Raw genomic sequence first — 14380 nt, forward strand, 5'->3', positions numbered from 1 at the left:
TTGCTCAATGCCCCTCCTCCTCCTCCTGCTCACTGCCCCTCCTCCTCCTCTTGCTCACTGCCTCTCCTCCTCCTCCTGCTCACCGTCCTTCCTCCTCCTCCTGCTCACTGCCCCTCCTCCTCCTCCTGCTCACCGTCCTTCCTCCTCCTCTTGCTCAATGCCCCTCCTCCTCCTCCTGCTCACTGCCCCTCCTCCTCCTCCTGCTCACTGCCCCTCCTCCTCCTCCTGCTCACCGTCCTTCCTCCTCCTTCTGCTCACCGTCCTTCCTCCTCCTCCTGCTCACTGTCCCTCCTCCTCCTCCTGCTCACTGTCCCTCCTCCTCCTCCTGCTCCAGTCTCCCACACACCGCACCTTCAGTAAATGATCAGTGCCTCCTGCCCCCTGACATTCTCCAGCTCATTTTACTGCCTGTCTCGCCGTCTCTCCCCCGCCCCCTCTCCCCCACTCCCCCACCCCCTCTCCCCCTCTCCCACACCCCCACTCTCCCCCACCCCCTCTCCTTTTTCCTTTTGTTTTTTTTGATTGGTCTGCGTGGGGAAAGGTTGCATCATTAGTATGTAATCATGTCAGGTGGTGTGGCAGGGCTGTTTTTTCAACTGCATTCGTATAATTTTTTTTCTAATGTTCCCATAAGGGTGGGCTGGGGTTCAATTAAAAGGTGCATGAACTGTCTACTTTCCTCTCTCTCTCACAGCAGGGGGTTATAGATCTCTCTCTCTCTCTCTCTGCCTCTCTCTCCCTCCCTCCCTCCCTCACCACAGCTGGATGTGTCTTCCCTGCGATATCCTAGGCAACCATGCGACTAATGACGAGGGTAAGGCCAGACATCTGTGGAGCCCACGGGCGGGAGGTTGCGTGGGCGAGAGAGGATGGGAGGGGCCGGGGGAGGGAAGGGGGGGATTCCTGTAATAATTACCTCACACGGATGCTGACCTCAGAGGAGGAGGAGGAAAAAAAAGAAAAGAAAATAAAAAGCCAGGAAGAGACCCCTCGGTTTGTGTGATGGAACAGCAGGACGGGCGGAATGCGGTGGGGAGCGCTAACCGTAGCACGCTAACAGTACTGCGCTAACAGTACCGTGCTAACTGTACCGTGCTAACCATACCCACGCTAACTGTACCGTGCTAACCATACCACGCTAACAGTACCCGCACTAACTGTACCACGCTAACCGTACTCGTGCTAACCGTACTGCGCTAACAGTACCGCGATAGCCGTATCACGCTAACCGTACCCGCGCTAACGGTACCCTGCTAACCGTACCACGCTAACTGTACCCGCGCTAACCGTACCGCGGTAACAGTACCCACGCTAACCGTACCCGCGCTAACTGTACCGCGCTAACTGTACCGCGCTAACTGTACCACGCTAACAGTACCCGCGCTAACCATACCCGCGCTAACGGTACCGTGCTAACCGTACCACAAAAACTGTACCCGCGCTAACCGTACCACGCTAACCGTACCCGCGCTAACTGTACCGCGCTAACTGTACCTCGCCGTTCACCTGGCGCACGCTCTGCATTTCCCCCGCTCCCCGCCGCGCTCCGCAGCACGGCTCCCTGTTTGATGTGCCGCTCCGCTCCGCTATCATCGCCCCGCAGAATCCAGAACCGATTAGCCTGCGCCGCCCACAGCGTATGAAAACAGCAACACGCACCCACAGGGTCACGCACTGAAATTACAATAAATGCGAGGAGACAGTGTCCTTTTAACCGGTCGCTTCCGAATAATAGTAGAATTTTCAAATCATTCCCTGACTGAACCGGCTAAACTGAAATGGAACTGACCCCAAACTCTGACTCTAAATCATGAAATACGCGTGAACTTCACGCATCACGCCCCCGCCCATGCACACAAGAGCCCTGAATGCGCAATGACAGTTATTCGCTTCATTCTTAAAACGTTTTTCTTCCATCTGTTTCAATCTATTTGTTTTACTCTAATACTAATTAGTATGCATTGGAAAACATATCATACATTGACACTATGTATTTAGAATCATCTAAATAAGCCAGAATATATCATAAATTGCATGCAGCTAAAATAAATTCTGCAGCATGTGCATGACTCACATATGAAATTTACAATATTTTGTTCAGTATGTTTTGAGATACTGAACATGTATTTATCTTTTTTTTTTTTGCATTTTTATTTCTGTAGCAAATATCTACTGTTGCATTTTTTTTTTTTAATTTTTTTTTTAACAATATGCAACAGTAGTTGCGTGGGCGGCCGGCTATGAAAGCGCCACACCGGGGCCCCAGTGACTCTGAGTGCTGAGCGTCTGAGCGGTTTGTCAGAGAGCGACTGTGAGCGGGCGCTCTGTGAAACTCTGCGCCCCGCGAGAAGCGCTTCGGGCGTAGCTTCGGGCGCTAGCCGCCGCCCGCCAGACGACCCGGACTTTACGCCGCGAATGACATCGTCAGCCCGAGCCCTCGCCTGCCCTCGCTCAAACCTCGGGAACCCTGGGAAAAAAGGCGGAACCGCGCTGTTATGAGCCTGTTGTCCCCCGTATTACTGTCAATCGCCCCGTGCCGGCCTCAGGCTAGTGTGAGGACTCGCACCCGAACACATCTATTTCTATGAGCTTTTGATCTTCCTAACAGCCGATCAGACCTCTGGGATCTGCCGCAGAAAAGCTCTTGAATATTTTTGCGAGTGAATTGCGGGGGGAACTGAAAAGAGGGTCGTGGCTGATATTCCCAAGCTGGCTCTCTCTATCCTATCGCTGAATCATTCCCCCGGTTTAACAGGCTGCAGTCCCTCTCTCCCTCTCTCAATCTCCCTCTCCACCTCAGCTGGTGTGCGGTGAGCGTTCGGGCGCAAAATGGCTGCCGTCCATCACCCAGGTGGGGGCTACACGTTGGTGGGGGCTGAGTCCCCCCCGCCCCTCATCCTTGTAGAGCGCTTTGAGTGTGAGAAAAAATGACTGAATTACGAAATGCCCTTCTCCGTGTACACTGCAAAATATATAATATATATATATATATAATATAATATAATATAAATATAAGGAACGGTTCGCTACAAAACTGAGCGATAAGTTACAACCTCAGCTGAAAACTCACCTGTTTAAGATAGCTATTCATGTGATTAGTGCTTATTTGACCTAAATTCCTTTTATTTACCCTCTACTTACCGTTTTATTTGTCCACAACTTATTAGATTTTTTGGATGTATTTTACCCTTATCCACATTGTTTATATCCCGCTATGGAGCCATTTGAGCTACGCTTGCTTTGTTGTGTGAAAGGTGCCCTGTTAATACACTCTGTTGTTTTGTATTACTATTATTACCATTCAAGGACTTCAGTATCATTATTATTCTGCCCAGTTCCAGGTCTCAGGATTTACTGACACAGGAAGCTGAAATGATGCCCGATGTGATTTTCCAGTGCGAATTGTTCAGATCACATATAAAAAAAACAGACTTTACAGGCGAACAATATTCTCAGCCTGCCCTCTTCTGAGTCCCAGACATTATGAGAGCTGAAACATGGCGATGTGACTTTTTTTATTATGTCTTTGCGCGCGATATGTTCCGATCACACCGAGTCTGCAACAGCAGGTCTGCACTCTATCAGAACCGCTGGATCAGAACCGCTCTATCAGAACCGCTGGATCAGAACCGCTGGATCAGAACCGCTCTATCAGAACCGCTCAATCAGAACCGCTCTATCAGAGCCGCTCGATCAGAACCGCTCTATCAGAACCGCTGGATCAGAGGCGCTCTATCAGAACCGCTCTATCAGAACCGCTCTATCAGAACCGCTGGATCAGAGCCACTCGATCAGAGCCACTCGATCAGAACCGCTCTATCAGAACCGCTGGATCAGAACCGCTGGATCAGAACCGCTCTATCAGAACCGCTCAATCAGAACCGCTCTATCAGAACCGCTGGATCAGAACCGCTCTATCAGAACCGCTCGATCAGAACCCCTGGATCAGAACCGCTCTATCAGAACCGCTCGATCAGAACTACTGGATCAGAACCGCTCTATCAGAACCACTAGATCACAACCGCTCTATCAGAACCGCTGGATCAGAACCGCTGGATCAGAACCGCTCTATCAGAACCGCTCGATCAGAACCGCTCTATCAGAACCGCTGGATGAGAACCGCTCTATCAGAACCACTCTATCAGAACCGCTCTATCAGAACCGCTGGATGAGAACCGCTCTATCAGAACCACTCTATCAGAACCGCTGGATCAGAGCCGCAGGATCAGAACCGCTGGATCAGAACCACTGGATCAGAAACGCTGGATCAGCGCCGCTCGATCAGAACCGCTCTAGCAGCGCGGGAGCTGAGGTGCGGAAGACGCCGGAAGGGCAACGAGCCTCGCAGCTCGATAAAGTTGGCGTTATAAATTTGTTACCGGCCACCACTGCCCCGGTCGCAGCGAACATTTCACCTTTATTGGGTCTTCCTCGGGGTGCTGACCGCCCCCCCCCCCCCCCCAACCGTGATCTCGAGCCGGCCCGGCAGGGCTGGGGGGAATCATCGGGTGTAAAAGCTGAGCCCCAGCGCGCCTCCTCGTTCAGCATCTGATTGGTCAGGGCGACCCCCCCCCCCCCCTCTGAACCTGCTGGAGAACAATCTATGCCCCCGAGTGCTAATGTCTTTTATTTAGCCAGGCAGCGCTACGGAATGAGCCATTTTCATTATGAGCGATGACCTGGAAGGGAATGCAGGGGACTCTATAGCCCTGCAGACGTAGGGGATGATTATGTGGCTGAACACAGAGAGCCAGCATTTGACCAGGGCACTGCAGATAACACCCCTAATTTTTAGGAATGGTTCACAGGATCTTTAATGGCCACAGTGAGTCAGGACCTCAGTTTGAGTGCTCATCTGATAAACCGGCACCTTCTACACCGTCAGCAGAACAGTGACCCCCATTACAGGGCTGGGGGCACTGGATTCCAAGCCCAGGAGCTTGGTGCGAGGATGTCGCAGGGAGGTAAGGATGATGGGTAAGTCCCGCTCTATGAGTTAGTTCCTTCTTTGCCATTTTTCTCCCATTTTCTCCCCAGTTTAGTCGTTATACCAATTTCCCGTGTGGACCAGCCACAGTCCTGGTCGATGCGCTATCCTCTGTCGGTCTGGGGATGGGTGTGGACTGCCACAGCCGCTTCGCGTGCGGAGGTTCACGCCATCTCCCCCGGATCCCCTCCCCGCTGGACAGGCGCCCCGACCAACCAGCAGGAGTCGCTAATGCAGCGATCAGGACTCATACCCTCACCGGCTTCCCCGCCCGCGAACACTGCCAGTTGTGTCTGGCGCTAGACTAGCACTTCCCTGTCATCTGCGGCTAGCTAGCCTATTCCAGCCGGTACACAGCGGGCCGCTTTCTCTGCGACCCCCCTGTGTTTGTACTGTAGAGCCGCACGCACACGGCGCCCTGGGACCTGTTGCATTGTGGGCCGTTAATCGCAGCCGCAGCGCTGCGCAATGCCGGCGGCGTGGTGGATTGTTAGAGACTGCCGCGAGACAAATACCCCCCCGGGGGTGTTAAAGCTTCCTCGCGCTCCGTCTCTCCCCCGACTGCCCTACCCTGGTGGTGGTCGTTACGCCGTGGGGAGAAGCGGACCCTCGGTGAACCTCAGTAGACCCCCCCACCCCCCACCCCCACTTTATTCTCTGCAGAATACCCAGCGTACCCATTGTGTTCCTGGGCGCAGCCGAACTCCGAGCAAACACAGCAGTCTTCTCTGTAGATCGGCCCAGCGTGACAGCGAATGACTCAAATGACATCACGGGCGCGCGGAATTTTCCAGAACACACGTGCAGCAGCACAGCCCACGCGGAGAGGTGCCATCGATGCCCAGCGGGGCTCTTTTCTTCACAGGCTAATTTGCACCACTGACGAAACGCCCGCGCAGTCCCCAAAGCACCAGCGCGCCCGTGGGAGGCGTGAACTCATCTGCAGCGAGTAGCGCGTGCCCCTGTGCACACCTCATCAGCGCATCTTTACAGGGAGTTACAGTATCTGGTATCCGGGTGGGTGTGTGGGCGGGTTTAGGGGGGGTGTGGCCACAGTGAAGTAGGCGTGGCACAGAAACAGGAAACAGGGGAGCGGGGGGGGGGGGGGGTAAAAGGGGTGGGGGGTGTGGTACCTCTGGATCATGGCCGCAGACTCCACCTGTCTCTTTCTCCTCTTTCTCTCAGCAAGGCCCCGGAACGCCCTGGCAGGACGCGCAACAACATTAACGTGGGTGCGCAGGGTCAGGGGTCAGGGGTCAGGGGTCGGGGGTCAGGGGTCAGGGGTCAGGGGTCGGGCAGGGAGCCATTAGCCAGGTTAGTACCAGGGGTTGAGGGTGCATAGCCATAGAGGGCTGGGCTTTGTTAGTACGGGGGGGGGGGGGGGGGTGGGGCTGGCACCAGGTCAGGGGGGCGGGGTTAACGCTCAAGGTGCGGGTGAGTATCATCGATAGTCAACGGAAAGAAGAGTCGTCTATGCCAGGCATCGAGCACGCCCACAGCCAAGCCCACCAATCAGGACCCAGCATTCCACAGCCCAGCTTTCATCATCATGCAGGGGATCACAGCAGTGGTGTGTGTGTGTGTTTGTCTTTGTGTGCATGCATATTTAAATATTTCTTTACTTAACAGTGCATTACATACATTGCCCATGGCTTTTTTTATCAATATAATTTTTTAGGTTATTTCATTCCAGTACTTCAACACTACCAGATTTACTGCTGCCATTGCATCTTTAACTGCCTTTACGCTACACTGTATCATGGTTCACTGTCAGCATAATAATGGCACGTACTGTCCCTGTCCACTGGCCATGACCATGATATTCTGTACTAAGCAGGTTTTTTTTTATTTTACAGGCGTTCATCATTGGTGTCTTGGATTTTCTGAATGCACCCACCGTGCTAATTCTAATTGTGAAAAAGATGGTTCTCGGCACACAAAATGTTCTCTCGCGGAAAAAAGAAAGTTTTTTGAAGTTAAACTGAATTGAAGAGGCGAGGGGCAACGGCAAACTGTCATAAATATATCTTCTCTGACATAATGACACAGCTGGTCACCATCAGCACCAAGAGTAAGATGTTCTCTAAACACCTGGAGGGAAAGCCTTGCAGAGGTGTGTGTGTGAGTGTGTGTGTGAGTGTGTGCGTGTGTGTGTGTGTGCGTGCGTGTGTGTGTGTGCGTGCATGCGTGCGTGTGCGTGCGTGTCTGTGTGTATGTATGTGTGTGAGTGTGTGTGTGGGTGTGGGTGTGTGTGTGTGTGTGTGTGTGTGTGTGTGTGTGTGTGTGTGCGCGTGCATGTGTGTGTGTGTGTGTGTGTGTGTGTGTGCATGCTTGCTTTTGGATTCCCCAGATCAAGCATCACACTTCCAATGAAGGAAGACTGGTAACCAGAAGGGTGTGGATCCATCACCCAGATGTGACACTGTTGAGTGAGGTAACCTGCCTAGCCTGACTGTCTTCCTGCATGTATCTATTTTCTGTACTGCAGTGCTATTGTTCAAACATGCCCAGGGACCACAGACGAAAGCTAGCCTTTCGGCTAACTCCGTTGCGCGAGCGTTTAATGACTCCGTCAAACGAGTGAGCGAATGAAAACCGTACATCACTTCAACATCAGCCGAGCGAGTTCCAGAAAACGGCACGTTGCTTTAAATGAGGGCGCGTGCCGAATAAACAGGATCGGAACGCAGCCGTCGATGGGGCACGTGAACCGTTCGCCCGATACGCGAAGTCATAATTGAACCGGAACATGCATTAGCTCGCGTGCTCCCGTTCCATTATTAAATCACGCTTTCTGCTGTTTCTCATCATCGTGTCCTTGCCGCTGTTTTGTTTGATGTCACGCACGAGTGGGTACTTTTGATTGATCTGCTGCTCTCTCCGTAATCGCTCAGCGCGCCCTCTCCCAAACGCGAGAGCAGATCAATCGCACGTCCGTCCATCGTTATCGGGCCGGATCGTTTTTTTTTTGTTTGTGCGGCGTACGCGCCCCGCGTCCCGCCTTCTCTTCTCCCGCGCGGCCGGGGAAAGCAAATTAACCGGCGGCGTCGAACCCGTCGTTTTCCGCGCAAATTACAGAGCGTCGGTAACTCGTGCCGCGTTCGCGTGTGAAAGGTTTAATTAAAAGAAGGCGAGCGGCGACAGCTGGATTAATACCTGAAATCCGCACTGTCCCTGTTTTTTATTTATTTCTTTTTTTTTTAAAAAGCCTCGCTGAAAGAAAAACGTTTTGGCGCGGCGCGGGGCGGCACAGCCAGACGTCCGCCGGCAAAGACGTCCGGGGGATCGGGGCGAGCGCGCCGAGAACTGCCGAGCGGCGTCTACAAAGAAGAACAGAACGCAAAAATGCGACTCAAGCGGTTGCGGGTTCAAACCCCCGAGAGGCACAGCCGCCGTCGTAGGCTCGAACCAGGCATTTGGCTCCAGTACAGATACAGAGAGAGAGAGAGAGAAAAGCACCCAGCTGTATCAAACGGATTCCCGCGAGCGAGCGAGCGAGCGAGCGCCCCACAGGCCCGCCGCGGGGTCCGGCGGCGTCAGGAGAAAACTAAACGCCAAGTCGGCCATTTCGCATTCTCCCCCCGCAGCTGATCCTCGTCTGGGCAGACCGCGCCTCGGCTTGCCTGCGAGCGAGCTGCCGCAGTGCCGATGTGCCTAAATGCCGCCGGACCCACCGTCGGGGCCGCCGGCAGGCCGCCAAGCGGGCGGGGCACGCGCCAGGGCGGCGGGAATAAAAAAAAAAAACGTAATCACTCCAGATTAGAGTGGCTGCAAACGGCGAAATAAAACCGCCCGGTGGTTTCGCTCCCAGAATCCAGACCGCGGCCGGCCGGCTGCCTCGACGGGCACAGCGCTCACACCTTGGGTGCGTTCCAACCGCTCGTTTTGTTTTTTTTACCTCCGTGCTTCATTTCCTTGCCTCCTTCTTTTCTAAAGTACGGAAGGCCAAGTGGGTCAAAAAAAATATGTGAAATTGACGTGGTCTGGAATCACAAGTTTTCTAATTTCTTATTTTATCCGTCCTTCGTCTCCGCGGTGCGTGACTGACCCGGAAATCGAGCGGGGCGCACCATCTTTGAGGACGTTCCAACCCGTTAAATGCTCCTTCAAGGAGCTAGGAGCTAGGAGCTCACGCCCCCCTCTCTGTCCCAAATTTAGAGAAGGGCTCGCGTCAGAATCTGAAAGGGTCGATTTGGTAGAAAGGTCTTGCGCCGCTTGTTTTCGATCTGAGATTCCGAACCGTGCAGAGGCACAACACTTTGCCTGTCCCATACCGGCTACTGCTGTTCTGTGAGTCTGAGGAGGTGCAGGGGGGGCAGAGGAGGGGAGGAGGGTCGAAGTGCAGGTTTTAGGGAGAGTTAAGAGTGCCCTGCTATGCTACCTCCATGTGTAACTTCAAACAGTCAGTCCAGGAGCAGAAGAGGTCAAAGGTCAGGGGTTACGGGTTAAAGGAGAGGGTGCAGTACAGGTTTAGGAGGCTGCAAGGGGGTTTTTTTTTTTTGGCAGGGAAACCAGCATCTACGGGACGCATAAGAGGGGGTCCTCCCACACGGAGAGCAGCAGAGGGGGGCAGAGGGGTGTACTTACGAAATCCTGTGGACCGGTCCGGAGGGGAGAGGGGTATGCAAGAGAGGAAAAACAGACAAATAAATTCCACCTATTTTTTACATACATACATTTTTACTGATTTCATTTAAACATTGTTTCTTGTAATGCCTATGTGGAGCGGGACTGTTAAGGAAAAGTAGCCTGCTGGCTAACTTGTACAGAATCTTTTACAGTCATGCCATGATTTTAACTGAATACTGTCACTGATGCTGCATGATTGTGTCTGCTTTAGAGAAAGAGAGAGGGAGAGAGAGATAATAAGAGAAGGGAATGAGCGAGGCGCAGTGTTTGAAGGGCAAACTGCAATTATCTATATATGAGAGTAAAGCAGCCATTAGGGACTGGAGAGACTGGAGTGTGTGTGTCTGTGTGTGTGTGTGAGTCTGTGCGCGCAGGTGCATGTCTGTGTGAGTGTGTGTGTGCATGCACGCATTTATGTACTGTATGTAATGTGTGTGTGTGTGTGTGTGCACATGCATGTGTGTGTGCGTGTGTGTGTGCGCGCGCATGTATGTATGTAATGTGTGTGTGCGCACATGCGTGTGTGTGTGTGTGTGTACTTATGTGTGCGTGCGTATGTGTGCGTGCATGTGTGTGTATGTGTGTGTGTGCGTGCATGCGTGCGTGCGTATGTGTGCGTATGCGTGCGTGTGTGTGTGTGTGTGTGTGTGTGTGTGTGCATGCGTGTGTGTGTGTGTGCATGCATGTCAGGTAGAGTCAGGCTGAGGGTGAGAAACTCACGCCTGCATGGTGGTGGTGGCCGTCTGAAAGCTGAACATGTTCTCCTTGGGGAACCAGCTGCCATCATCTGCAGAGGGGAGGACAGGAGAGAGGCAGTCAGTGGTGGGCGGGGCAGGGCGGGGCTGGGGGGCGGGGCTAAGGTGGGACTGGGGGCGGGGCTAGTTTCTGATTGCTGCAAAGAGACAAAGAATGCACAAACTCACAGATAAGCACACCCGCACAGCAAAAGATGATGGGGAGGACATTGAAAGAGCCCCTCCTCCAGCTGCTCTATCTCTCTTCCCTCACTTCCCCCATCTTCCCGCTCCACGCAGTTCTTCCTCTCCAGCTCCGCCTCTAGCCCAACACCCATACTCTTCCATATCTCCCAGCCTGCCCCCACATCCAGGGGCAAAGGAGTGAGTTTGACATGGGGGTGGCACACTGCACTTATAAATCTATCCGATTATTAAAGGAAAACTCCAGGCTGAAACATTTACCTGGTTAGCAAACGTGCAGCAGCGACGGTTTATTATCTGATATTTGTTATATGTATCGTACTTTATTACTAATTACAATTCTTCGTTTGTTATCCTGGCGGGCCTCTTCCTGTTCTGCTCCAGCGTGTTATTTTCTTACGTTACCCAGATCTACTTTCACCCCCCCCCCCCCCCGCTTTAGATAAAAAGGCCAAAAGCAAAGTCAGAGATCCAACTTTGACTTTGGCCACAATCCCAGTTCCCCTCTGAAGCCACACTGTTGCATCCTGGACCGTTGAGGCTTGCTGGCACGGCAAAAATGTCCTCTTGATAAGTGATTGATTTCTCTCAGTAGGAGTACTGCAGAAAGTTGATTAGCAGGGATTCAAGGCAAAACCCCCTGACCTGTTGTCTTTAATGGGCCGACATAAATATCTGATACTTATAGTTGGTGTTACGGCGAGCTGAAGACACTCACTCCCATTAAACAGCCCTGCTCCTGCTGTCGCAATATCACCCCGTGACATCATGATCACGTTGCCTACAGAACTTGAATTCAGCGGAAAAAAAAACTGATGCACCCTACAAAATAGGACAACAGGACCTGGGTCACATCTCCAATATGCAAAATTCTCATAATGTCAAAGTGTTTCAGGCTGTAGTTTTCCATTAATAATGATAATTAATCATCCTGTTATTATTGAGGGTGGATCATTTTCTTTACTGCTTCTGACACTGGGAAGGATATTCCAACCCTACTGCCCACTCCCCTGCCAAAATCACACTACCTCTCTAGCCCCGCCCCCTGCTCCACACAGCCCCTCCTCTCTAACCCCGCCCCCTGCTCCACACAGCCCCTCCTCTCTAACCCCGCCCCCTGCTCCACACTGCCCCTCCTCTCTAACCCCGCCCCCTGCTCCACACTGCCCCTCCTCTCTAACCCCGCCCCCTGCTCCACACTGCCCCTCCTCTCTAACCCCGCCCCCTGCTCCACACTGCCCCTCCTCTCTAACCCCGCCCCCTGCTCCACACTGCCCCTCCTCTCTAACCCCGCCCCTGCTCCACACAGCCCCTCCTCTCTAACCCCGCCCCCTGCTCCACACAGCCCCTCCTCTCTAACCCCGCCCCCTGCTCCATACTGCCCCTCCTCTCTAACCCCACCCCCTGCTCCACACAGCCCCTCCTCTCTAACCCCGCCCCCTGCTCCACACAGCCCCTCCTCTCTAACCCCGCCCCCTGCTCCACACAGCCCCTCCTCTCTAACCCCGCCCCCTGCTCCATACTGCCCCTCCTCTCTAACCCCGCCCCCTGCTCCACACAGCCCCTCCTCTCTAACCCCCCTCCCCCCCCCCCCCCCCCGCTGCTTGCCTGCGTCGCGCGAGGTGCTCTCCAGGTCCAGGGAGCGCTGGCTGTGGGAGGAGGCTCCGCTGGCACAGGCGTCGCAGCCCAGGCTGCAGTCGTCCCGGGAGCCCGCCCCCTCCTTGCCGTCGCCCTCGCCCCAGCCCCGGATGTTGTGGGCGCTGACCGAGCTCTGCAGGGGCTGGGAGGGCTGGTGCCCGTGGTGGTGGTGGTGGTGGTGGTGGCTGCTGTGGTGATGGTTACCGTGGTGATGGGCGCTGGCCCCGCCCCCGCCGCCGCCCCCGCCGCCGTCGGCCCCGCCCCCGCCGTGCCGCTGCCGTTGCTGCGGGAGCGGGGAGGTGGAAGAAGAGGAAGGGGGCGGGGCCTGCCTCGGGTCCCGCCCCGCCTTCAGCACCTCCAGCTCCAGGCTCTCCTTGCTGCCCCGACCCCCGAGCATGCCCCCCTCCCCGGTGATGGTGTAGACTCCGCCCCTCTGCTGCGGCCCCTGCCTGGGGAACCCGCACTCCAGAGACAGGCGGCGATCGGTGGGCGTGGCCTGCGGCGGCTTGCTCAGGCCCGGCTCGCCGATTGCCGGCGTTGGGGCGGGGTTCGATGGGCGACGGCTGCTGGTTTCGGTTCGCCCGTTGTCCGGGGAGTCGGACTCCTGGCCGAGGTACGAGTCAGACAGCAGGTGATCTTCAGAGCGACAGAAAGGGGCGGGGGGGGTAGTGGAATTGAGAGAGAAAGAGAGAGAAACAGGAAGAGAAAGGAGACAGGGCCATTTGTCTTATGAGGTCAGCATTTTGGCAAGGCCTAACCGTAAAATGGGTGAGTTGCCAGTAAAGCACTTTTTTGAATGAGAGGAGAAACAAGGTCTAAAATGTGAGCAGTGGGATGACAGGGGAGGAGAGAGAAAGGAGAAAGGAGTGATCTGACAGCTATATGAATGAGAGGAGAGAGGAGAGAAGGGTGAGCTAGCCGAGGTTATGGAAAGTCACCTGACCTGATCCGTTGCGGTTCTCCGGGTGATTGTGGGACAGGTACTCTCCAAACGCTCTGGCTGCTCTGCAAGAGATACAGGACTCTGAGCCTCCGTGCAATACTACCGTAAAACACTCTCACTGTTACACTACTGTAAAATACTCTTACTGTAACACTACTGTAAAACACTCTCACTGTTACACTACTGTAAAATACTCTTACTGTAACACTACTGTAAAACACTCTCACTGTTACACTACTGTAAAATACTCTTACTGTAACACTACTGTAAAACACTCTCACTGTTACACTACTGTAAAATACTCTTCCTGTAACACTACTGCAAAATACTCTTACTGTTACACTACTGTAAATCACTCTCACTGTTACACTACTGTAAAATACTCTTACTGTAACACTACTGCAAAACACTCTCACTGTTACACTACTGTAAAATACTCTTACTGTAACACTACTGTAAAACACTCTCACTGTTACACTACCGTAAAATACTCTTACTGTAACACTACTGTAAAACACTCTCACTGTTACACTACTGTAAAATACTCTTACTGTAACACTACTGTAAAACACTCTCACTGTTACACTACCGTAAAATACTCTTACTGTAACACTACTGTAAAACACTCTCACTGTTACACTACTGTAAAATACTCTTACTGTAACACTACTGTAAAACACTCTCACTGTTACACTACTGTAAAATACTCTTACTGTAACACTACTGTAAAACACTCTCACTGTTACACTACTGTAAAATACTCTTACTGTAACACTACTGCAAAATACTCTTACTGTTACACTACTGTAAATCACTCTCACTGTTACACTACTGTAAAATACTCTTACTGTAACACTACTGTAAAACACTCTCACTGTTACACTACTGTAAATACTCTTACTGTAACACTACTGTAAAACACTCTCACTGTTACACTACCGTAAAATACTCTTACTGTAACACTACTGTAAAACACTCTCACTGTTACACTACTGTAAAATACTCTTACTGTAACACTACTGTAAAACACTCTCACTGTTACACTACTGTAAAATACTCTCACTGTAACACTACTGTAAAACACTCTCACTGTTACACTACTGTAAAATACTCTTACTGTAACACTACTGTAAAACAGTCTCACTGTTACACTACTGTAAAATACTCTTACTGTAACGCTACTGTAAAATACTCTTACTGTAACACTACTGTAAAACACTCTCACTGTTACACTACTGTAACATA

At 52.7% G+C, this 14380-nt stretch overlaps 1 protein-coding gene across 1 annotated transcript in view; it reads right to left on the minus strand.

Moving 5' to 3' along the window:
- Nucleotides 1–14380, minus strand: part of LOC118212418 (NMDA receptor synaptonuclear signaling and neuronal migration factor) — a 40826-nt gene that overhangs the window by 12765 nt on the left and 13681 nt on the right. Inside the window, exons 2-6 of the mRNA XM_035390264.1 lie at nt 13136–13197; nt 12163–12828; nt 10337–10403; nt 9575–9580; nt 6121–6189 (exon numbers count right to left, since the gene is read on the minus strand). Coding sequence (XP_035246155.1) covers nt 6121–6189; nt 9575–9580; nt 10337–10403; nt 12163–12828; nt 13136–13197 — 870 coding nt within the window. The remainder of the gene's footprint in view (nt 1–6120; nt 6190–9574; nt 9581–10336; nt 10404–12162; nt 12829–13135; nt 13198–14380) is intronic.

The sequence above is a fragment of the Anguilla anguilla genome, chromosome 14 (assembly GCF_013347855.1).
Source record: "Anguilla anguilla isolate fAngAng1 chromosome 14, fAngAng1.pri, whole genome shotgun sequence".
NCBI classification, from domain to species: domain Eukaryota; kingdom Metazoa; phylum Chordata; class Actinopteri; order Anguilliformes; family Anguillidae; genus Anguilla; species Anguilla anguilla.